General features: G+C 34.6%; 1 protein-coding gene across 1 annotated transcript in view; it reads left to right on the forward strand.

The window, feature by feature from the left end:
• Nucleotides 1-20305, forward strand: part of SLF1 (SMC5-SMC6 complex localization factor 1) — a gene marked incomplete at its 5' end in the record, with an annotated part of 57903 nt that extends 37598 nt beyond the window's left edge. Inside the window, 7 exons of the mRNA XM_081088720.1 lie at nt 4737-4884; nt 11782-11927; nt 13403-13566; nt 14349-14482; nt 16364-16456; nt 16880-17062; nt 19790-20305. Of these exons, the coding sequence (XP_080944846.1) occupies nt 4737-4884; nt 11782-11927; nt 13403-13566; nt 14349-14482; nt 16364-16456; nt 16880-17062; nt 19790-20271 (1350 nt within the window). The 3' untranslated portion in view covers nt 20272-20305. The remainder of the gene's footprint in view (nt 1-4736; nt 4885-11781; nt 11928-13402; nt 13567-14348; nt 14483-16363; nt 16457-16879; nt 17063-19789) is intronic.
• Nucleotides 20306-26519: the final 6214 nt, after the last annotated feature.

Raw genomic sequence — 26519 nt, forward strand, 5'->3', positions numbered from 1 at the left:
CTTGCAAGCTAATTATTGTTTACTGTGTGCTGTAAATTGCATTTCAGAAATTGTAACAATAATTTTGTGGCAAAGACAGAATATCTTTCTCCAAAGAAAATTTCTGTTTGTTTCTGCCAGATCCCTACCAGTTCATGACTACCCTAATCCAATGTCTAATTTAGAGGGTTCCTGTACAGTCCAAGTGAAGTACAGGGTTACAAATGCATGTCTTTGCTTCTGATTCACTTACTCAGAGGGTGAAATTCTTCAGGGTCTAAGAGTATTAGGTGTAAAGTCTTGGGCTAGGACTTTTATACTCCATTTTCCCAAGGCTCCAAAAACCACACTGCTGTATCTCAGCTCTCTTTCTGGAGTTAGAAAATATTCTTAGGGCTACTTTTGAGTGCTTCACTTGGTTTTGACCTTCCCTCTGATCTTGGCTTAACTATTTCTCATATCTTTGCAGAAGATGTTTTATCTATTTTATTCAATATTTTTAGTTTTCTTTTGTAATAGTGTTTATCTGAATTATCGAGGCCTCCCTTATCAGAAACAGAAGCCCTTACGGGTTTTAAAAATTCTATTTAGAGGGCTTTCTGAGGCATGCTTAAAAGAAGAAAATTCTTTTGAGGGTCCTATTTTTTAATTGACATTAGAAATGGAAAATTATTTCTCTGTGTAGCTAGACTTTGTGATCAAGTAATCCTAGTATATACTAGTAACACTAATCAGGTGAATAGCCATTTTCTTGTACATGTATCTGATTTTAAAAGAAATATGATTATGTAAATGTATATAAATTTAAAATAGTCAACAGAAATAGAACTATCTACTTCATTGCCAGTTGAGGATAGTACTTCTAAACTAAAACTAAAAACATTCTTATTAATTTTCATTTGCCTTTGTGTGTACTTTAGTAGAAAATATGTCCTCATTTTTAATGTTTATTTTTTATCCACTTGATTATATAAATGAAATGGCTCACTTATGAATAAAAACAGTAATAAAACTTATGTTTTCATAATTTTACTAAATCACCAAAGGACTATCATGGGTAAGAATGTTCCTGGGTTCCAGGTTCGTTCTCAGGTCCTGGTCGGGCACATGCAGGATCAGTGTATCTCTCTCACATTGATATTTCTATCTCTCTCCCCACTTCCTTCCTCCTTTCCACTCTCTAAAAAAAATAGCAATGGAAAGAATATCCTCAGGTGAGGATTAACAAAAAAAGAATTTACTCAGGAAATACTGATGTCAGTAGTAACAGATTTATAGATTTTTAACTTGAAGATTTTTGTTCAAATTTATAAATAAAGTCAACATATTTGTGAAGTAATGTGCAATAAATTATTGCATCGGATGTAAGTGCGAACTGGTTTTAAACTTTGCAAATTAATACTTTATTTTTTCATTTTAATTGCTTAAGTTCATATAAACTGTTTGTATTATGTTACTTTATCTGTTAGAATTCAGTCTTATACTTAATTAAATCTTTTTGGCAGTTTCCAATTTCAAGAATTCCATGCATGTTCACAGATATCATTTTCTGTGCTGTAAAGCATTTGTTTCTTGATTTGCTAAGTTGAAGCATTCAATTTAAGTCATTAGCTAGACAGATTTCCTCAGTTTATGCTAATATCATTTTGTCATAATGCCAGTCAGCAAGTATTGCTGAGTGACACCATGGCAGTGAATTTCATTGCCATTAATCTAAGAAAGCTTTGGGCTTTCCTTGGCAAAGAGCAGAGGTGGATTGTGTCAAGGTTATTGAGGTACAAATTTTACTAAGCTTGGTGGTTAGACCTACTTTTCTTTATGATGTCCTTAAGTTCTGTTTCATGATAGCCCTACAATTATAGGTAGAAATGGAACCCAGTTTACATTTAAAATTAAGGAATTTGAAGATAAAGAGTTTAAGTAACTTATTCAAGATATCACAGCCTGTTAGGGCAAAGCCTTAATAGAGCCCAAGTCTCTACTGTAGCATATTTTCTCTGGTTTCATTCAAATGCAAGTGTTTAAAACAGGAAAAGGCACAGTGTGTGCATTATGTTTACATCTTCCTGACAGAGATCTTAGAGGAGCAGTTTGTCAACTGTTGCAGGGGGATATTGTAGACAGCCCTACCTGAGAGTCAGATGTCCAAGATTCTAGTTTGTTCTACATTTTATGCTAGTCAATTTTTGCATGATTGCCAAGTTTCTAAACTGGAGATTAGTTGTACTGGCTGATCATAGAAAACTGTATTGACAGAATGTCTGGTAATAAACTTTAACATACTAGGAGTTCTAAGGTAAATAAGTCATATGTGCAAATCTTGTTATCTTTCATTTTTTAAATTCTTAGGGTATTCATGTTCTTTTCTTTAAGTTTTAGCAGTCATTTTAGTATTTCATGATACTTTTCTATTTTGGTGGTTTATTTGCTGTTTTTTTCACTAATCCATTTCTAGAGCATATATATCCACCATGCTAGAAATAGTAGCATTGTTTATACCCTGTTAAAGTTACAGTGAATACAATCCATAGCACAGTGTCTTGGCCTTCTGTTTATATTAAATGCCATAGTTAAGAGTATATTATAAAAGGATCTAAAACCTGGATTTGAAAGTGTCTTTTTATGTAAAATTTTCTATTATGGATATGTGCTATATGTTATGTATGTTTAGCTAATGGCACCCAAATAAGAATACTTTGGCAGGATCTTTGTTAATCATGGTAAGGGGACCTACAGTTATTTCTTGAAAGTACTGTAAGGCCTACCTATTTCTGTTTAATAATGGTAATATCAGGGAAAATTGAATATTAAGCAATATTGGTATTTTCTTGTGTCAGGTACATGTGTACATATATTTGTGTAAGGAAAGAGGAAAAGTCCCAACTGGTTGATTTTGTTATTTTTAACTGCTGGAAGTGCTGGATTGTGGTTTTCTTTGAGGCTTATTAGCTCTGTGGGCTAACCTCCCTTTTACCTATTTAGCGTCCTATGACCAGGGATCTGAAGTGATTCTGATTTACTATTTGCTTAAGCTGGGGAGTACTTTGAGATATCAAAATCTACCAGTCTCTCTCTTTCTGAGTATTGTCTTGGCTGATACTGAGATTCACATTCTATTAGAAGGAACAGTTCTGTGGCATGGATCTTAACATGATCAGTTTGCTTGTTTAAATATAGATTTTCACTGTTCTGTTTTATATTCTCTTGATAACTTGAACCAGGAAAAGTAAAACTTACTCAGAGTGATCCATGTACACGTTGGCTTTACAAGGAATGAAGCTGGCTTCCTGCAAAGTTCTGGCTAAGACCTAGTGGTTAAGGAGTCAGTTCTGGTCAGTTGCAATGCTTGGACCCTCCCAGGGTACAGAGGAGACATTGGTAATTTTCCAGCTTACTAAGGCCAGTCTTGCTGCTTGCTTCCCAAGTCACACAACTATAACTGCAATGGCTTAAATCCAGTCCTCTAATCAAGGCAGGAGAGGAAGTGGTGCCGACACCCTCTCATGAATTCTGACCTGTCAGGATCAGGCTGCAGTCAAGATTCTGTACTGTGGTCCCTGATCATTTCAGAGGAAGAGCGGTGCTTCCCTAATCATGAAACTGAAAATCCTCGTGGCCCCATTCTTCAGAGTCTGTCGCCCAGATTCTAATGTCTAGCCTGAGAGAATACAGTGTGCTTGCTCCACAGAGTGATAGGACAACAGGGGGCCTGCACACCTACTAAGGATCCTGACTGGTTTTTTCCTCAGTAAACATTGTTTGACATGCCTGATGTTTGTGCTGTTTGAGCACTCTCCTTGTTTGCACAAAAAAAACAGAAATAGAACTTCAGTTTTAAAATTATTTAACTAGTAGCTTCTTGCGATAACGAATGATACCTTAGTGAAATATTATAGGTATATATACCTGTAAGAGCCTTGTCTGCTAAGGGCAAAAGAAATAACCCAGTAGTCACTGCGGGTTCAAAGTGCTAGAGATTTCTCTGTCACTAATCCCCTATTAGGCATAGTGTGATGTAGTATGATGGCAGAATTTAGCAGTTATAATCTATTTGGATACCCTAATAGTTATTAAAACCTTTTCACATGCCTTATACCCTACTGTTAATTTAGTGATTTTTTTCATGCCTAGACAAAATACCAAAAATACAGGCATTTCAGTGACATAGTTTTAATGTCATCGTGATAAAGAGTTCATATTTCAATCAAATATTTAAAAATATTATTTCTATACTTCATTTTTATAGCTTATGTATTAGAAAGACTCTTTAAAATATATTTTTTTATTGATTTCAGGGAGAGGAAGAGAGAGAGAGAGAGAGAGAGATAGAGAGAGAGAGAGAGAGAAAGAAAAAGAGAAAGAGAAGAGAAAGAGAAACATCAATGATGAGAGAGAATCATTGATCGGCTGCCTCCTACATGCCCCCCTACTGGGGTTTGAGCCCACAACATGGGCATTTGCCCTGACCAGAATCAAACCATAACCTCCTAATATGAGTTGAGCCACACCGGCCGGACGTATTAGAAAGATTTTTAAACAGTAGGGTAAAGCACACTTAATATAAATAAGTAAGGTTTGTATGTCTTGCTATAGGAATTTAATAATTTTTATTATAGAAGTGATAATATAAACCACACTCATACTTCTAAAACTATGATCTCTATACATCTCTAAGGTAATATTGGATATAATTTAATAATAAATACTGAGAATTCATATATTTTATTTTAATAATACATTTCTCATCTTAATGTTAGGTCTTCAAACATGAACTAGCCTACTTATTGACTGGAATTCTTGGAGCAGCAATAGATTATTGGATCTTCCTTGGTCTTAAAATGGGTAGAAATGTGATGCGCCACATGTCTGATGACTTAGGAAGTTATGTTTCCCTTTTGTGTGATGGTAAGTTTGTCTGTGCTTTGTTTTTCTTAGACCCATTGTGGAAATTAGTTTTGAGTTTCCTTTAGGCAGTCTGTAATCTTCAACATATCTTCATATGAAGCTTTCCTTAAAATATTTACACACACACACACACACACACACATACATGTAGACAATATAAAGAGGAAGGCAACAATTACCCATAATGAATGCTCCCGCACAAATAACCACTGTTGAGCTTTTAATATATGTTTTTCTAGTATTTCTAAGCATTTTTATATAGTTGAGTTCATACTGTATATGTAATTTTATTATTCTCCTCCAAATGTTCCATGAGCCTTCCCCAACACACATCATTTATCATTTTATCCTCTTCATTAGAGAGAAATATTGCTTGTTTATGTATGGTGCTTTTGAATCTCACATGGTAGGAACTCTTCAGTACCTTTTAATACTTCTGGTTCTTCAAGTTGAGGAGAAAGCATGTGCGTCACTAACCTTACCTATGCCATATGAACAGTTCCTAGGTCTCTTCTTGAATGAATACTTAACAGTATTAAAAAAATGAAATAAATTGAATCAGAATAGTTACGTTTTAAAGTAAGTTGTATTAACTTCGGTTATATCACTAGTTAAAACATTTTTTTATATACCTATTGCTGTATAATTTTTCTTATCCTATATAATCCTATCTAATAAAAGAGAAACATGGTAATTAGCATACGACCGCTACCCTTCCCATTGGCTAATCAGCGAGATATGCAAATTAACTGCCAGCCAAGATGGCGGCCAGTAGCCAGGCAGCTTGAAACTAACATGAGGCTTGCTTGCTTGCTTCAGTGATGGAGGAAACCAACGTTCCCCGCCTGCCTTGCCGGCCTCTGAGCCTGCAGTTTGAAACATTGTAACAAATATAGAAGCTAAACAAAACCCCAGAAACCTGCTTTCAGCGAGCCAGGATCTCAGAGCTGGAGTTATACATTGTTTCGATTATAGAACCCAAACAAACCAGATACTTGCTTTTAGCAGCAGAGGCCTCAGAGCTGAAGCCGGAGCTAAAGATGGCCCAGAATTAAAAAAAAAAAAAAAAAAAAAAAGGAGCAGTTGAGAGCTTCAGCCCTCAGCCCCTCACCCAGACTGGCCAGGCACCCCAGTGGGGACCCCCACCCTGAAGGGTGTGTGACCAGCTGCAAACAGCCATCATCCCCTCACCCAGGCTGGCCAGGCACCCCAGTGGGGACCCCACCCTGAAGGGTGTGTGACCAGCTGCAAACAGCCATCATCCCCTCATCCAGGCTGGCCAGGCACCCCAGTGGGGTCCCCCACCCTGATCCAGGACATTCTTCAGGGCAAACCAGCCAGCCCCACCCATGCACCAGGCCTCTATCCTATATAGTAAAAGGGTAATATGCCTCCCAGCACCGGGATCAGCAGAGCCGAGAGGCCTCCCGGCACCGTGATCAGCGTGACGGGGCAGCGCCCAAACCCCCTGATCGCCCTGCGGCTCTGTGTGTGACAGGGGGCAAGGCCACAACCTCCCTATCGGCCCTGCTCTGTTCGTGACAGGGGAAGGCGCCCCAACCCCCTGATCAGCCCTGCTCTGTGCCTGATATGGGGGAGCTCCCCAACCCCCTAATCGCCCTGCAGCTCTGTGTGTGACAGGGTGCGGCGCCCCAACCCCCTGATCGGCCCTGCTCTGTGTATGACAGGGTGCGGCGCCCCATCCCCTCCCCCCCCCCCCCCACGGGCCCTGCTATGTGTGTGACGGGGTAGAGCCATAACCTCGCCTCAGCCCTGCCCTGAGTGTGACAGTGGCGGTGCCCCAACCCCCTGATCGGCCCTGCTCTGTGTGTGACAGGGGGCGGTGCCCCAACCCCCTGATCGACCCTGCTCTGTGCGTGAGAGGGGGTAGCTCCTCAACCCCCCTGATGGGTTCTGCTCTGTGTGTGATAGGGAGGAGCTCCCCAACCCCCTGATTGACCCTGCTCTGTGCATGACAGGGTAAGGAGCCCCAACCTCCCTGATGGGCCCTGCTCTGTGCGTGACAGGGGGCAGCACCCCAACCCCCTGATTGGCCCTGCTCTGTGCGTGACGGGGTGGCGCCGCAACCTCCCCATCAACCCTGCCTTGAGTGTGACAGGGGGCGGTGCCCCACCCCCCAATCGGCCCTACCCTGAGCATGACTGAGGGTGCCATGGCAACCTCCCAATCCGCCCTGCTCTGTGCATGACAAGGGAAGGCGCCCCAACTCCCCAATCGGCCCTGCTCTGAGCCCGACCAAGGACTGCACCTAGGGATTGGGCCTGCCCTCTGCCCTAAGCCAGCAGGGCGTTATCCTCCGAGGAGTCCCAGACTGCGAGAGGGCACAGGCCGGGCTGAGGGAACCCCCTCCCCCCCGAGTGCACAAATTTTTGTGCACCGGGCCTCTAGTCCTATATAATAAAACCCTAATATGCAAATCGACCAAATGGCGGAATGACCATCCAGACAACCTTCCAGACGAAGCCAGGGCTGCAAGGTCCAAGCACCTTGCATGAATTTCGTGCATCCGGCCTCTATTTATACATAAAGAGCTGCTACTATTTTTTGCCCCATTGAGTACGGTAATCTAACAGATGAGCATGGATGAAGCAAATAGAAGTAATAGATTTGTATATATGTTTCTTAATCTTTCTTTCCATTATCTACTTTAAGGTTTTCTCTCACATAAGTTGGGGGAAGAATATTATTTTAGCAGTGTAGTGACAAAACTCATTTTTAGTGCTCACCTTATAAAAGATTTCTCCCTAACTTTTTTGGGTTTCCAGAATAAGGGAAGCTTCCATATAAGGCCTTATGTATATTCCTAAACTACAAAGCCAGTTTAGGGAACTATGAATCCTTTTATTCCTGTCTATCTGTATTTTTATCTTTATTTTTGTAATCCTAAATTCCTCAAATGAACATATTTTAAACCAAGTGAGCTTTTTCTCGCCCTCAAATATAAAAGATGATTTGTATATACTTAAAAATATTTTAGACTGCCAAGTAAAATATTCTGTTTTGTTATATGTGTTTTAATGTGCCTTTGTGTTATATAAAAGAAAAAGTTCTTGGATATGTTGTCAATCACTTTAATACTTTGTAAAGAGAATCTAGAATAAGAATCCAGGTTATAACTGGGCTCAGGATTTATTCAGTAATGCCCTCTGCAAGTGAGGTCTCTTCTTACACTACTGAGGTTAGAAGATTTTTATCTAAAGCATTTTATCTCCTTCTTTTTTCTTTCTTTTTCATTGAGCTGAGGGGTGATTACTGTTCCTTTTGTGGAGTAGCTGTCCTTTGTTGCATGACTTTTTAACATTTCATAGCTCAAATTCAATCTTCCTTCAGAACCCTTTCTTATCATTTCTTTCCCACCATTCCTACTCGGTAGTTTTTCCTTTTCTTTCCCTTCTTCCCATTTTAAATACAGCAGGATTCTGACAGTATTTGCTTGCACGACACCTAAACATTCAGTTAAAGGGATTCCCTGTTTTAATTCCATAGTGGAAACCTATTTGATTTTGGTAGCTCAGGATAGGATTAGCAGTGGCTTTAGAGACCAACAATATAGTTATATGTGTTGTTTCCAGTATCTAGTGAAATATATTTTAGCCAAAAGCATGAAATAATGAACCTTTATATTAACAGGGTTCTACTATCAATGGGGTACATTAGTTGTGGTGCTTTTTTTACTCATATTCTGAATTTCTCTTCACTTTAAAGGAAGATGATGTTATCCACTGTTATTCCCAATTTTCACATGACAAGTTTAAACCCAACAAGTTTGAGCCTGTAACTGACTTAAGCTAAAATTAGACTTTAACATTGCCATTGCTAACATGACAATTAAAGTGTTTATTATAGAGCTGGTAGAATAATAAAACACTTGTCCCAAAAAGTGAACAAGATGTTCTAATAATGTTCTTTTTGTCAATATTTTGATGAACCAATTTTTTTTTCCTCTGAGAATATTCCCTCTTTTAAAAAAATATTCCTTTGTATTATTCTTCAGCTCAGTTACTATTTTTTGCTTTTCTTAAGTCACTAGTAAAGATGTTATAATTTGGCTGCTCTGTAACTTCTAGTTGAAGATATTGGTCCATCTTTCTCATTTATGGCATACTGGATGTTTTAGTTTTTCCTAGTCCAAAAGGAAAAAAAAATTATATTATGAAGTTACTCAGATTCAGATCTATTTAATTAATTTTAGTTTAATAAAATTGTTGTTAGTTGTTAATTGTTTTATGTAAAATTAAGGCAGAAGATATTTTAGTAGATAAGTGTCCATCAATCCCTCATAGAGGATTGTTTATTTCTAAACACTTTGAACAGAGTTTCCTTCTATTCTTTTTATATATGATAATCAAGTGATCAGAATTTTCTTTTTTTATGCCTACTTGAAAATTCTGATGTATTGGCTTAAACTAAGGATTGGCAAACTGTGTTTTGTAAAGTACCAGCTAATAAATAGTTTTGGCTTTACAAACTCTCCAGCAGGGATGGGGAACCTTTTTTCTGCCAAGGGCCATTTGGATATTTTTAACATCATTCTTGGGCCATACAAAATCATCAACTTAAAAATTAGCTGCTATATTTGGTTAAACATTTAATTAACTCACCCCTAATGCCTTGGCAGGGCCAGACCAAATGATTTGTAACCTGTGGGCTGGATGTTCCCCACCCTTGCTCTATAGACTCTGTCCCAGCTACTCACTTCTGCAGTTACAGTAAGAAGCAGTGATACAGAATACATAAATGAACATGGTTGTGTTCCAGTAAAACTTTATTCATAATAATAGGCAACAAGACATAGTTTGCATATCTCTAAGCTTATTTTTTCTCTTCAGTGGGAAGAAAACATTATCAAAATCTGTATTTTTCACATTTTTAGATAACTTTAATAAAGCTTTCTTTGCCTTTGTTAGCCTACATCATCATCATCTTTTGCTGATAAGTATTTTTTCCAAACCTTCTTCTCCTTTTTAAAATCTCTATTCTTATCCTTCATACTTCAAACCTCTTCCGCAAATTAAATTTTTATGATTTACTAATTGTCTCAGTCAAAATGTTTCTATTCCTTTCATTTATTTAACATATTTTTATTGGCCCTCTAGCAGTCATTGATCTAAACACTTCAAATGCAGTGGAAAAATGAAACAAAACATGGTCCTTGCTATTCAAGCTGCTGACCCTTTGCTAGAACTTAGGGCGAGTGTTTGTGAACAAGTGTGCTCAGGCTGTTTAAGAGGAAGCCTGGGTCTACAGCAGCCCTCCATTGCACAGATGGAGTGCTGTTGATTTTCACATCCAGATGTTTTGGATATTCCTCCAGGCCCTGGTGCTCCAGGCTGGGGAGTCAGTCCCATGTGGGGTTGGCATCCCTTATTTCACCGCCACAGCAAACCCAATTCTTTACTGCCGCACATGGGTGTAGGACCAGCCCCTTTGGATCTTCCCTACTCCTGTCTATCTCCATGTGATGACTTCTATATTTCCTTAGCTATAGGTCTTCTGTTCAGCTAGTCTTCAGGTGGTTTTCAGGGATCTATAATTTAGCTGTAATTTTGACATGATGGTGGAAAAAGGCAAGTACAACATCTACCTACTCCACCATCTTGGCTGGAACATCAAAACTATCTGGCCATTCTATCCAATTTTTAAAATGTATTTCAACTTATGTTTATTTTGCTAATTTTATTGACTTTTTTCTAATTCTATATTTTTCTAGTGTTTGTAGTTTAATCTGCCTTATTGTATAATATCACAACATTTTTTCTTTATTGATTAAGGTATTACATATGTGTTATTCTCTCCCCATTGCCCCCCCCCCCCACCCCATGCTCTCACCCCCCTGGTGTCTGTGTCCATTGGTTAGGCTTATATGCATGCATACAAGTCCTTTGGTAGATCTCTCCTCCTTCCCCCCACCCTCCCTTACCTTCCCTCTGAGGTTTGAAGGTCTGATCGATGCTTCTCTGTCTCTGGATCTGTTTTTGTTCATCAGTTTATGTTGTTCATTATATTCCACAACTTTTTTATTTTGTTTGTTTTTGCTTAATTTTAGTTCTTTGGTGTCCTATTGATTGGTCTTTCTAATTCTTTATCATTCCACTTTGTTATCCATTCTCTTATACAGAGAGTAGTATTAGTGGAGAACTCATCATATTAAATATATTTCTTGGGAAATAGTCACTCTAGTTCTTTATCACTTTGAGTCATGTGTACTTTTATGCATTTCCATGTTATTGGAGAATTTTGGAAAGAAGAGACTTGAGATTCTTGGTGTTTTTGTTTTGTCATTTAAAATTTTATACTTTTCTTCCCACTTACCATAGTAGGGTGGGCACAAACTTCTATGAAATCCTTATACATTCTCCTGTGTTACATTTTTCTGTTTTTTCTCCTTCTCTGCAGTGTCAGGATTCATGGGTTTTGTCAGGGAAGGGGTATAATTTATTTCTTCCTATAAGCTCAAGATTGATCACTGCAAATTAAATACACTTGTACCCATGTAAAAAACAAGTACTGGTTTTCCAAAGGTGCAACCCTGTTGTGGGAAGAGATCTTGAACATTAATTGGAAAGTATAGTAATAAATCCCATGTCTATCTATTCATATATCATCAGTCTATTCAGATGTACATATATAATTTCAAGACTTTTATTTAAAATAATAAAAAGTAATGATTGTTTCAAATGTGAGAACATTACCATAAAACAATTTCTCATCAAAGGCAAGGAATAGGAATATTACCTATTTTTCATGGTTTAAAATTATGTGGGTGAATTTTACTGGTGTAGAAATCATGAATAAAATCTATGAAGGAGATAGTCTATAGAATGAAATTTTATCGGGTGTAGCAATAACTATATTTACTTCTCTTGTTTTCTACAGACTTTTCTTCACAGGAATTAGAGATTTTCATTTGTTCCTTTTCCTCCTCTTGGCTTCAAATGTTTGTTGCAGAGGCAGTTTTTAAAAAGTTGTGTTTACAGAGTTCCATCAGTATTTCTTCTGAGCCACTCTCTCTTCAGAAAATGGTAAGCACCACTTTTAATTTCCAAGAAGTGAGTCCGTAAATTCAACATTAAAATATTCTTAGTTGTTTCTAATAATTATAGCATATTAATCATAAATCTTTAAATCTGTATATGAGTATGTAATAATTGAATAATTAGTGAATAGAGAGTTTAATTACTTGAGAGTAATTAAGGATTGATATAGAAAAAGAACAAGAATCTTCATGTCCTAATCATTTGCCATAGCACATAAGATTATTATTTTTGGAAAGACTACTGTCATTTATGACAACATGGATGGAACTTAAGAATATTATGATAAGCGAAATAAGTCAGCCAGAAAAAGCTAAGAACCATATGATTTCACTCATATGTGGGACATAAAACTGAAACTCATAGACACAGACAACAGTATGGGATAACCAGAGGGAAAAGGGTGAGGGGGTAGTAAAGAGTAAAGGGGGCCACATATATAGTGACAGAAATTGATTCGACTTTAGGTGGTGGGGACGCTATGAAATATACAGATCATATCATAGAAATGTACACTTGGAACCATATAATCTTATGAACTAATATCACCCCGATAAATTTAATAAAAAAAAAAGACCTAGACCTGAAAAATATTCTATGTAGTGTTTAATGGTATTTAAAATTACAAATGGTTCCCAAGGTTCCTGTTTATTCTGTATATACACACACGTAAGCTACATTTGATCCAAGTTTTTTCCAGCTTTTTTCTTGGCTTTTTTCTTTTAGACATTGATTTTTAGAAAGAGAGGAAGGGATAGGGAGAAAGAGAGAAACATCAGTGAAATATCAGTAGGCTACCTCCTGCACACCCCACGACTGGGGTTTGAGCGCACAACTCAGGCATGTGCTCTGTCTGGGAATCGAATCAGAGATCTCCTGGTGCACATGGGACAACGTTCAACCAACTGAGCCACACCAGACAAACCACTTGGCAGTGGTGCAGTGGTTTACCTCATTAATATCTAGTATTTCCAGCAGTTTCTTCAACAAATGAGAAACATTGTTTTTAATTGGTCAGATTGGGCAAATCTGTTTTTGCAACAATCCTTGTCTTTAACAACTTTTGCACTCTTTATTCTGTTTATTCCAGACTTGTTTTCTGTTGAAGGAAGACATTACTAAAATGGAAGTGACAAAATACCAGTTGTACATAAACCATAAATATTTAAAATATGCAAATGAATTATAACAGGTTGGGAATAAGACTAATCAAAAGAACTTTTCTAAATGAGCATCACAATTGAATTTGAAAAAGTAATTTTTAAGAAGGCATTTTTTTTATGTACGTCATATGTGGAACTCATAGCTTTCTTATTAGCATGTTCAAATTAGATTGGGTGATAACCATAGTGATGAAGACAAGAAAATATAAACAAAATTATATGGTGAAATGAATCAAGTAATTTTTACTGCTTCCCAGGTCTTTTTGGTGGATAAGCTAATATATTATTCTTTTTCAATAGTTATATTCATATTTGCCAGCTGTGGGGAAAACTGGTGTGCATGGTATTGGAAAGATGCAGATACTAAAGAAAAAAGAACAGCGGCCTTGTCTTGAATCTCAGAGGGCCTTACTAATGCTGAATGGCGCTAAACGGAAACAAGTTGAAGGGCTACCAGAATTACGGTGTGTAATGCTTATATGCCAAATATGCTTTGTTTTAGAGACAGCTCTTTTCTGAAACATTCCTTAAATTTTATGGTTATCTGTGAAATCTTCTGAATTATATTGATTAGCTGAAACTCAGTTTTATACCTATAAATGCACATGATCCAGAGTTTCCCTTTCTTTAATTCAGGGCACATGCTTTCTTTCTATAAGATTAAATGCTTTCCAAAAGAAATAAAACTATTCCTTACATTATTGCTTCACACAATTTTTGTCCTATGATTTAATTTACTACTTGAATATAATAAAGGTGGATTTCAGAATATATGGTCATGTGAGCTACTTTTAATTGGTATAATAGCTACCTCCCAAATGAGAAACTTTTCTCTAGAAGTTTGTTATATAAAACTCAGAAAACCAGAAATATTTTTAGAAAGAAGAGAATAGGATCAGATATTAAACCAAGAATGGGCAGCAGAGGCCTGCATTTTAATTTTTGCATTTTGCTTTATTCTCTCTGCCAAATATCATTTATTTGGTCCTTCTCTACATGACATTTCATATTCATAAACTTTTCAGTGGGCAGTTGGGGTACAAAGTTAATAATATAAAAATTAATATATAAAATTTGTTTCTGTACAGTAGAAATAAATGTAAAAATAGAAAGCAGTAAAGATTTGAATGAATAAAAGGGTTTAAATTAAAAGAGGGCCAGATTTTTTTAAATACTCACCATCTAATGTATACTGCCATGCCTTGGTGAAAAAAAAAGGCTTTTACATTTCTTTCTTTCTTTTCAGAGAACTGAACCTTGGTAAATGTTCCTCATCATTAAAAAGGTGGAAAAAGAAGTCAGAAGGAGAATTGTCTTGTTCTAAGGAGAATTGCCCCTCTTTAGTAAAAAAGATGAATTTCCACAAGACTAATTTAAAAGGTATTTCAAATGTCTCAAATAATATATGCTAGTAACTTTTCATGGTTGTAATCAGTATTTGCAAGTTTTGTACACTGGCCCTGACGAGTACCTGAACTTAACTGTTAGAGTAGGTCCAGGAAACATTTTTCTGAAAAGTATTATTTTTTTGAACTGTCATTTATTTGAAGAAAGTAATTTTTAATACCCAGTATAATAGAGTATTCCTTCCCTTCTTTTCTCCCCGTCTCTCAAATACAAAACACAGTGTATATAGCTCACATTGGTTTTCCCAGACTTGCCCTCCTTACTTTTTCTATCTCAACCTGTGCTGCTTAGGATCAGTGTCTTTTGATTTGAAAGTATAATTCAGTCTTCATCTCTCTCAGTCCTAGACATTTTGTGAACAAAGAATGAGGACTAGGCTATGTTACATAGCTGTGTTAAACATATGGACTCTTTTCTTCCAGGCATTGAGCCCAGACTATGAAATGTGTTTGGCTTTTGGTTCTAACTATACTGGAACCTCAGTACTTAAAGGATGGAGTAACAAGAATAGTGTTGTAATAATTCACTCCAGCACCTCTTTTACTTAGGCATCTCCTACCTCACCAATACAAGTTACCTTTGACAAGTCTATTTTTGGTCAAAGTAAACTTCTGAGTCTCTTATGTGTAGTATTGTCTTTTTAATTCAAACATCATTATGACGCCAGTGGAAAGTGTAATAGTGAAGCTGTTATACCCTTTCAACATGATATAAGTTCATAATTGCATATCAAAAATTCAAAATAACTGCTCATTTGGCTCGAACTGTGAAAAAAAAAATGTATTAAGTGAAAACTCAGGTATTAACATCACAAAACAGTGTCCTTTTTCTTTGTTTATTGTGTCAGAAAGTAAAACGAATATGAATGACTAGGCTGAACAGCAGAAGGAACTGGGAGGGAAAAGAAAATTGAAAAGTAGTAGAGAAAAACTTTAAAAGCTTTTCAATGTATGTAAAAGAATGTTTTGGTAGAAGTTACAGAGATAGTCTATAAAACACAACACTGAAAATGTGCTTAGTACTTTACAGCAAGAAAAAATTTGATTCAGTATTTCATTTGTTTTTAAGTACTTTTAAGTTTTTTCTTTTATTCCCCTTACTTCAAAAGATCACTTATATCTTACTAATCTTGGTTATAGCATTGATAGATGTAGACTATTTTAGCCAGCAGGCACTAATTGCTTTTCTCCTAGAAAAAACTTTGCCATTCTATTTGTCACTCTTGTTCGGCTTTAAATGGTGCTAGGGATTTGTGTGTGTGTGTGTGTGTGTGTATGTGTGTGTGTTTATATTAAGATTCCTCCATTTCTCCTTCTCTGTGCTGCTGTAGCCAAGCCAGACAGCCTATTGAGAAGCAGCAAACCATCTAATGGATTTGAAGTTCTTGAGTGTGTAGAGGCACTCGTGCTTAGCCAGAAACATTCATTTGAATTAAGCTATAAATGCTGTATTAAAAAGAGCCATACATTTAACGTAGGTTCATGAATAAATTTAAGAGAGGGCAATTGCACTTTAAACTTTTATTGCTACAAAACCTAGTATTTTTGGTGTTCTCTGATCATTTGGGGTTTTATAGCAGGATTGAAGCTTTAAACCTTGAACTATGGGGAGACAATGCCTGTGTTAAATCTTTTGCAGTAGAATTTCATTGCTGAATTGCTGATAGAACAGAAGCTCTGTGGATTGGTGGGGCTCCCTCCCCCTCTTTATTTAATGTGAGATGTTTAAACCAGTGAAAAGGAATACTCAATAAATTATGTTATGGGGCCAGATCTCCTAGTTCATGCCCTTTGATTATTTTCTTTAGTTGCTATCTTGTCTTCTCTGGAATAATCTATTAATATTTTATGGCAGGAGAAACAGCCCTCCATAGAGCTTGCATAAATAACCAAGTGGAGAAATTGATTATTCTTCTCTCTTTGCCAGGAATAGACATTAATGTTAAAGGTAAGTTCTAAATCTTTGTGATCTAATCCAATATCTTAATATTTGTGATATTAAATAATTAAATGTCAGTGTTAAGAAAAATAATTTAAGTATATTTTCCTAACATATATTTAAAATATTACCAATAGCAAAACCAAGAAATTTATTATAAATTGATTTATAGCTAGTAGTGCAGAAACATTTTTTGATGTTCATATTTTGATCAGATCCCAACATCAGTGTTCTAAAATTGTTTTAATATATTTAAATTTATTTTCCTTACAGTTATAAATATGATTGCACCCTAAGCATTTTTATCAGAGCATTCTATTTGTATATGAAGCACCTAGAAAGTCGCACTGACAAGAGAAGTAGAGTATCATTACTTCACTACCTAAAGTCCTACTTTTGCTGTTTTAAAACTTGTCTTGATTTTTAATGTAGACAATGCTGGCTGGACGCCTTTGCATGAAGCCTGTAACTATGGCAACACAGTGTGTGTCCAGGAAATTTTGCAACGTTGTCCAGAGGTAGATCTGCTCACTCAAGTGGACGGGGTGACTCCTTTGCATGATGCACTGTCAAACGGACATGTAGAAATTGGCAAGCTGCTGCTCCAGCATGGGGGTGAGTGCATTTATGCTAAACGGGTTTTGATAAATTATCCAGTTTTTTATGAATCTCTCAGAGGTAGATAGCATTTTATATATTTAAGATCTGTAAGGAAAGATGCTTTATTTTATATTAATGAAAAAATAAAGAAGAAAAGTCTCCTAGAATCTGAGCACCTTTTATTAAGACGGAATTAAAAGCCTTTTCATAATATTTATTTATTTATTGTAGAATTAAGCCTGTTTAAGTTTGTGTATGAAAATGTATTTTTAATTGAGTGTGTTTGTTTTAAATTAATCCTCATACTTAAAGTGTGTAATGTCTTTGTGAAATAGCCATTTCTGAAATCTTATTATCTTATTAATAAATGGATATAAATGTTCAATTGTGATTACTTGGATTTTTCATTCTTGTTTCATTTTCTATATATAACTGCTAACTCAATTTTTTTTAATGAGTCATTTCTTTACAGACTATTAAAAAAAAGTATCCTAGAATATCTTCATTCACATTTTGCAGTCAATTAAGTTAAAGTAGGAAGATTTTTAAAAGGTAATAAATGTTGTGCAGGGATTTGGTAATGGAGGCAACTTGAGGTTATATTCACCTACTGCTTTTTCTGCTGATATTTTAATCTTTGCTTTCATTACCCCACCCCTGTTCAATGACATTCTTCTTATATATGAACTTAATAATATAAATTTTACATCAAAATATTCAAAGCAGATTTGCATTTTAAAGGAAAAACAAAGGAAAACTGATGACTAGCTTACAATGCAAAAGTAAAGATTTATATAGATGTACTGGGATTTTTTTAATACTAATTTTAACTTGAAATTTAAAATTTCTTTCTCTCATAATTAAAGCTGTTTGATTCTGCATGAAAATAAAAAGCATATTTTCTTTTGAAGTCTTTTTACACTATATCTCTGTCTAAGAAAGGCTGTACAGCTTGGCAGCTTAAGATATTTGGTTATTTATAGTCTTCTCCTGCCCCCTAAAGGCCTTCATGTGTGTGTTTTACTGACACCATTTTGTAATAAATATATTTTTCAGTACATTTTTTAGTACTATATGTTTATTGAAACATAATGTTCTCTCTTCTAAGTGTTTTATTTTTCTATTCAACCGTGTATCTGACATCCCAAGCCAATATTTGGCCTTGCTTCAAATATTCTAAGTGATATAACAGCCATTATTATATTAAGTCCAAATCTTCAGAACAGGATTATACCCACCAATGTGAATTTTTCTAGGGTCCTTGGTTAAAATGAGTCCCTTGTCCTAAGAGGAAATCTACTTGTACTTGCATTTATCAAGGTCCTTTGTTAATCATACAGACTTATCTTTGCTTTAGTCATATTCTAAGTTTGGACTTGTCAAATGCTTTGATACCATGGTTTTAATAACTATATTACTTTTTCATTGTGAGCCACTCAGTCTTAAGAGCAATAACTTTAAGAGTTTGTGTTTCCAAAATCTTTTTTTGGTATCTCGTGTGTCTGCAATGTTTCGGTAATTTTTAAAAATATGTTTATATTGATTTCACAGAGGGAGAGGGAGAGAAAGATAGAAACATCAATGATTAAATTGATCAACTGCCTCCTGCATGCCCCCTACTGGGGATCGAGCCTGAAAACCCAGGCATGTGCCCTGACCACGAATCTAATCATGAACTCCTGGTTCATAGGTTGATGCTCAACCGCTGAGCCACACTAGCCAGGCAATGTAATTTCTTTTAACAGGAGTAACTTGTAGCAATTTTTTTGAAATATCAACATAATGAAAAGAAGCGTAATACTGATTTAGAATTCTCTTTTTCATAAATTACACATGAATCATATCATCAGTGGTTGATCTTTTATATGAAATATATTTTATATAGACCCCCACATATATCTGATCACATCATTAAAAATTTTAGTAGGTATAAACTATGCTCTTTCTGTGTCAATATGATCTATATTATATAGTAAGACCTCATTGCCTGCTAATACTAAAAACTTTCTTTTTTATGGCAAAGTATATAAATAATTATAAGAGTTGACTGACATATATACAAATATTTCTGTACTTTACTATGTGACCAAATATGGAGTTATTGTTTTGCTCTTCCTTCATCATCCTTTACTATGTAGAGGACACACTCTATTGCCAGTGGTTTCTAAGTAGACGGTTAGAAGATGGGTTTAGCTAGAATAGATGGATGAAATCTGAGTTTGACCCAGAAGAGTTAACACTTTATTTTTTTAACATCAGTTACCTATACTAAAAATTGAACATGAACAATGATAATGAAAGATTCTGTGTTTGTGCAAGGTTTTGCAGCCTTTGCACTGCTGCAATCACCTGTCATCAATGGAAGGGGCACTACTTTTCCCCTTGATTTATGAGATACTTTAAGACTCTTACACAATTTAAGATGAATATTTTAGTTAATGTATTCTAGGAACAATGAAATTTTTATTTCAAGATGACAATTTATGAAGTTTCATAAAAGTTTTTTTTAAATTATAACCATATATATTACTTAGGCAATTCTCATTAGGCAATGGACTAGAATTTTGGTTTCTCTAAACATACCTTTAGTCAGTCAATATGTATAGCCAGTTAATGTCAACATGAATTAGTACAAAATATGATTGTAAACAGAGTCCTGGGTGCTTTAGATAAAAGGAGAGAGAAAACAGCTCTTAAGCTGCCCAAATAAAAATGGTTTAACATTTTGCATTCTTTTCACAGGCCCAGTGCTCTTACAGCAAAGGAACTCTAAGGGGGAACTGCCCTTGGATTATGTTTTATCATCTCAAGTCAAGGAAGAACTCTTTGCTATCACAAAAATAGAAGATACAGTGGAGAACTTTCACGCACAAACAGAGAAACATTTTTACCACCAGCAACTTGAATTCGGCTCATTTTTACTTAGTAGGATGTTGCTAAATTTTTGTTCAATTTTTGATTTATCTTCAGAGTTCCTCTTAGCTTTCAAAGGGTTAACTCATTTAAATGAAATGCTTATGGCTTGTAAGAATTATAAGGAAACCACCAGTGCTCATACTGACTGGTTGTTGGATCTTTATGGTAAAAATATAAAGACTTTGCTGAAACTCCCAAATATTCTTAAGGAACTCCCTGAGAATTTGAAAGTCTGTCCTGGAGTACACACTGAGGCCTTACTTGTGACATTGGAAATGATGTGTCGGTCAGTCACAGAGTTTTCATGATGATGCCAAAAAAAATGAGTCAACTTTCTAAACCTGCTCAGTTTGTTTTGTCATTTACCTGCTCATTAACATATTTTGCTTTGATTTATTGACAGAATTTGCATCCTGTATGAATTTTAAAAGCACTTAAACAACTTGTACAAAACTATAGTTTAGGCTTTTCTGTCTTTTTCCAGTGTGGAATTTGACTCAAAAGTAAAAAAAAAATAGTTTTGCTTGATATACACTACTTTCTTTCATCTTTATGATTATTTTTGTTCCAAAAGTGATATTATTTATCTATTTATATTGTATATGTAAAAATTTTTTTAATTTAAATATTTTTTTTTTCCAATCAAACTGTAATGTTCTCTATTCCAGGTGTTCCAGGTCTTAGAATCATGGCAAGGATATTCATGCAAATATTCACCTATAAACATGTAGTTCGCTGTTTCTTCTCTGTAGACTCTTGGACTAAAGTATCTATTTTAGTTTTGTGTGTTTCTAAAATAAACATTTCTAAAATTACAATAATTCTTTTGTTTTTTAAGTGCAGTGGATTTGCAGAATTTAACAATATGATCCCTTGATCTATTTTATTATATCAGTTCACATAAAAGTGTTTTTACTCTGTGTAACCAATACTCTATAAGTGAGAACATTCTCTTTAATAAGTTTTATTAAATATTAAGATTATAAGTGACAGCTAAGTAATAGATTTCAGATTATCTAAAATCTTAATGTACAGTATGAATTTACAGAGCAATAACATTTCAATTTGCAGTTTTTTTTCATAATAGCTATTTATTGTAAAACTAAAAGAAAGGGTGTGGATAATAGCCACTTTTGAAATTGGAGTTGCTTCACTAGTGGGAATAGTTACATTGTGATACAGCTGGAAAAGAAACATTAAAACTTACATTTAGCTTTTATGTAACTATATTCATGATCTTCCAGCAATTAATCTGCTAAAGAAACACACTTCAATTTTATCTTAGAAATAGATCTTTTAATAAAATACAAATGCTGAGTGCTTTACTATTGAGTTTATAATCTAAACTGAAAACTATATTAGTATATCAGCTCTGATTAAAATCAAAGCTTTTTTCTCTATTTTTACACATACTTATAAATATGTTAGTTCTAGTTAGCCTTGAAATGTGACATCATACAAAATTTTTTTTTAATATATTGATTTCAGAGAGGAAAGGAGAGGGAGAGAGAGATAGAAACATCAATAATGAGAGAGAATCATTGATTGGCTGCCTCCTGCATGCCCCCTACTGGGGATCAAGCCAGCAACCCAGGCATGTGCCCTTGACCAGAATTGAACCTGGAACCCTTCAGTCTGCAGGCCAATGCTCTATCCACTGAACCAAACCAGCTAGGGCTCAAATTTCTTTTTAATCTTAATCTGCCAAAGCGCCAGTGATGAGGACATTAAGGAACATTAAAATGTTCATAGATTCCCCAGATAATGAATAAGAACATTTTTATTCTAAAGAGTAACCACTTTTTAGTTGAAAGGATCCAGAATAACATTTGCTTTGTAAACTAATATAAACTTAAAAATATAGACTTTGACATCAGACTTAGTTTTAAATCCTTGTCTAATTTCTTTACTGGTAACTAAGCAAGTTCCTTTCTGAGCTTTAGTTTCCTTACCTATCAAATGGAGATAACACCAGGTATCTCTGTTGTGAAGAATTGTTAGTGCTAACACCTGATACAGCACTAATAAAAGTTACTTCCTTTCTAGTTCTTACCTGCCTTTTTTAGTTATCATGAATTATTTAAGTGAAAAGTTATGGTTTTGCACTGCTAAGAAAAAGCTTTTTAAATTTAATGTTCCAAAGAAATACTCATTTAGTTGCAATTAGTATATTTGAATTCCTAATTGCCAACTTCTACAAGCCATGATGACACGAAGTATTAAACACTCTAAGGCCATTGAGGTCTCTGTCTTTAAGAAGGTGTTGCAGCTTTGCACTTCTGCAGAAGCACAACTTGGCCCAACATAAGTTACTATGCTCGGTGGCCTAGTTAGCAATACCAATAAATGTATATGAACCTAACTAAACCTGCAATGAGAACATTCCCAATATAATTTCTTACAATTTAGAAAACGGAATTGCCTCAAATCTATCTTAGAGGTGGAGGAAGTCAAATTTTTAATAAGTAAATAAAAATTCATAGTCTTCGAATCCTGGCTTTTTAGTTAGTGGCTGAAGATAGGCTGGGTAATGCTGTTCTTCACTTTACTCTGCCATAATTCATATCATAGTTCAATGGAATTTTTTTTAAGGAGCCCATAAAAGCATTTATTTCAATATAGTTTGAAAAAGAGATTTCTGAGCTATTGAAATTCAGTTTTCATTATGCATAGTCCCCACAAATATTTGGAATATAAAAAATTTAAAATAGGTCCCAGAAACTCCTTAGGAAGGGTCTCTAAAATTAGAGTTTTCTAGCTTGTTAGTTCTTAATTCCTTAGGCACAATAAAGTGGTTGAAGTATATACATTTTTTGTCATTAACTCCAAGATGACTAGGAAAACATTAATCCTCGTATAAATCAAGTGTGAAATTAACCACTGTCTTAAATTCTTCGTTTCTTGAACACCTGTTACTTACCAGGTGGTGTGCTTGATGGGCTGTCCACCATGAAAGGAGGAAAGTGTACAGTCTAGGAAGGTAAACTGGCCTTAAATATTGTTAGTTTTATTGTCTTCTGTATAGGCTATTGAATAAATTCCAGTTTTGCACATTTCTAAAATTTGCATTAATGGTGCTCTGTTTTAGCTTTTAAATGTGAATATTACAAAGGTTTAAGAGTTTAATCCTTTGATCAGTATGATTTTAGCAATTTTATTTTAGAGTGAATAGAACATAGGATATGCTTTTGCATTCTTAATGAACTAGTACTCATTCCTAGGTAAACACAAATGCATTAATGCTAGTATAGTTTATATAAATGCCAGGAAATGCTTGTTGTTTTGTTTATGCTGTTACAAAGAATTAAATGAAATGAATATCTCCATTATTGGTGGAATGTCCAATCCATATGACTTTACACACCTTTCCAGTTAAGTGATGAACTTGATGAGAGCCTGTCACTGTTGCTCCTTAATCAGTAGGAAGGGGTCATCTTTGAGTGACATGAGGCACTCCTTCCCTCAGGCATTTATCCTGTGGCTTCCACACCAGTCACACTTCTTTTTGACGTGCAGTTTGCAGAATTCAGAATGATAATTGTTTTTATAACAAATGTGGATTGAGTTAGAAAGGTCAGTGATGGCATCCTTGAAATTAATGGCTGCTGATGTCAAAACTGGAGAAATGCAATAGTTAACTATCAAAAAATTCCCCTTGTATGTTAAAATGAATTTTGGGAGGATATATTTTGGTGGTTGCTTGCTCTGATAAAGAATTAAATATTTTTAGACTACTTAATTAATTAGAAAAAGTTGTGGTACTGTTTTATTTAGTTCCAGGCATCCATCTTTCAAGATACTACAAATCCTAAAAATACTAACAGAGTATTTTTTCAGAAGAAACAAACGTAAGATATTTTGACATCATTGATTGTTAGATGTTTAGAAAAGAGTTTTCCCTCTTAAGTAAATATTTGAGAACATCCAAAACATTTTTAATCATGTTTTCCAGTTTATAAAAGCACCAAGCAACAAAGACTCATAAACATCTTTGTTTCTTGAGACGTGAATTTATGTGAATATTTAGAGGGGGAAAAATTCTATTAAATTATTTGAAAAAGAAGCTTTTTAATAATCTCTTTGGATGTACTTATAAATTACAAATAAAATTACATTTTTTGCATATTTTAATAAATATTTTCTAATATTTTTATATTTGAATTCAGTACTGTAAGTCTTTTTTATTAGCTTAGCTATGTGCTTTTGGTTATAGATGCACTTATCATTTTTAAAAAACATGAAAATCTTGAAATATAGTATATAACCCTTAGTATTAGATACAATTGACTGATTTTTTTAAATGCTGTCTTTGTACTATTGAATATACACATATATTTTCATTTTTAAAACAATAGTGAACTCTTCTGGTTTTCTAAACTACCTGCTGAATTATGATCAAACAGTGTAATTAGCAGAGTAACTAGTAATCACTTATAAAAACTAATAAGTATATAATATTTATATTAAACTTAATATAAACATATTTCTAATAAGTATATATTATTTATATAATATTGCCTTTAACATAGACCAAAAAAGTAATAAAAGTTCCTTGTTTAAACACAAGCTGTCTCCAATTAAAATTGAACTATTTCCTCCATTTTTTTTATTATGACCCCCAAAGCTTTATAGAATGTTTAATTCAGATTTGGTAAATCTAATTTACTTCCTTTCAAAAGTATCTAAATTGGATCAAGTGAACTTTAATGCATAATGGGTGTTACACATTAATAGAGAATGGCTAACTCCTTTGGAACATATGATTTAGTTCTACCAAAGAATGGACATTTTTTAAAAATGTGCTTAGCACTTCCAGCAGGTAAATTGTACTGAACTGAAAATCTGGAGTTCAGCTTTGAATTTACACCGATTATGCTATCATTTATCTTAATAGTAGATGAACTAAAATTTCCAATGATTCTCCATTCTTCTATCTTCAAATGAAATAGTCATGTTGAATAAAATCATTAATCTTATAGTGGTGACAGATAAAAAAGAACTTAGTTTGTTGCCAGTACTTCTCAACTTAAAGGTTAGGTCAGCAATGGTTTATGTCATGACACTGATAAATTTTTCTAGTGACCAGAATTGTTTGATTTATAATAGGTTTTTGTTCCGACTTCATCCTGAAAATGTATTTTTTAAAATTTTATATTGCTTCTCTTTTGCATCCTAGAGACAAAATTAAAGCAATAACTGAAATTTGGTAGAATTAAAATACACATTTTAAAGAGCATTTTATGAAAACTAAAAAGAATTGTAATGAAAACTGAGCAAAGGGATGAGGGGGAAAGTGGGTAGGAATCATTCTGGTTTAAAGGAATTAAAAGGGTTAAAATTTTTAGATGCTGTTTAATATATTGATTGAGAAGTTAGGAAAGGTGTAAAATCAGATGTAAGACATATAGGCAAATCTCCTAATCTCAGGAATAAATTGTGTCTTTGAAAAAATGTTAATGTTTAATATATCAAGGTTGAAGGTAATTCTTTTGTGGTAGGGTCTTTTAAGTGAATTTCTATAGAAAACAAAAAATAAGAAAAAATACCAGTTTTAAAGGTATCATCAGAAATAGGATATTTTGACTAGTAATATTCAGTCTTCTTCTCGAGTTTAGGCAAATCAAGATTTCTCATTTTTATTTTCTCGTGATTTCAGTTCTTTTACTCTTTTCAAAATACATTTAAGTTATTACTGTCATGTTATTGGAGGAAATTGTTTTAATAGGAGGTTCGAAGTCATTTACAAAAAGTGGCTGATAAAAAAGTGGCTGAATTGGTTCCACTCCATGATATTTTTATTGACTAATTTTAGTTATTTTTTTAAAAAGAAATTATTTCAATGTAATTAAAATTTTCTCTAAGATCACACAGGGGAAAGGATTGTAAGCAAATGCATTGCTAATAATGGTTGTGTTTGTGATATAATTTTGACTATTTCATTTTCACTTCCCCAAATTTCTTTGTAATGAAACTTATATTTGTTTTTAATACCAATAGCCAATTTATTTTTTAAAGTAATGCTCCTGATATAGGTAAGAGGATCAGTCCTGAAGTTTTCTAAAGGTGTCATATTTAAACTGGCATCTACTGGATTGTTAAAATATAAAGTATATTTTAAAATATACCACTTTTCGTCAGTGTAGGATTTAATTAAACATAATATTACCTATTGCAAATCTCAAGTAACACACTTATACTGTATGCCCCTCCTTTGAGAGTAAATCTGGCTTATCTTGTCACTCATATACTTGTTTAATCTTTATTGTAATTCCCTTGTAAGTATTGCCTCACCATGTTGGGTGAGTCATGACTCCTTAGTGGGATTCTTAAGTTACTAAAGGTTGAATTTCATGCAGATGCCTTGTGGAGTCATACATGTCTTCACTATCACCTTTTCTGACTTTAGAAGTATCCATGGAACCTCAAAATTACTTCTCCTCTGGTGGGTTGTCTCCCCCACCCCAGATTCAACACCAAAAAGCAGTGAGACAGGAAGATTAAATGATGGCTACACTTATCAAAGGTTGTACCTTAAATGACTTTGAAAGGAGTTCAC

This window comes from Myotis nattereri, assembly GCF_964212035.1.
Source record: "Myotis nattereri genome assembly, chromosome: 4".
Classification (NCBI taxonomy): Eukaryota; Metazoa; Chordata; class Mammalia; order Chiroptera; family Vespertilionidae; genus Myotis; species Myotis nattereri.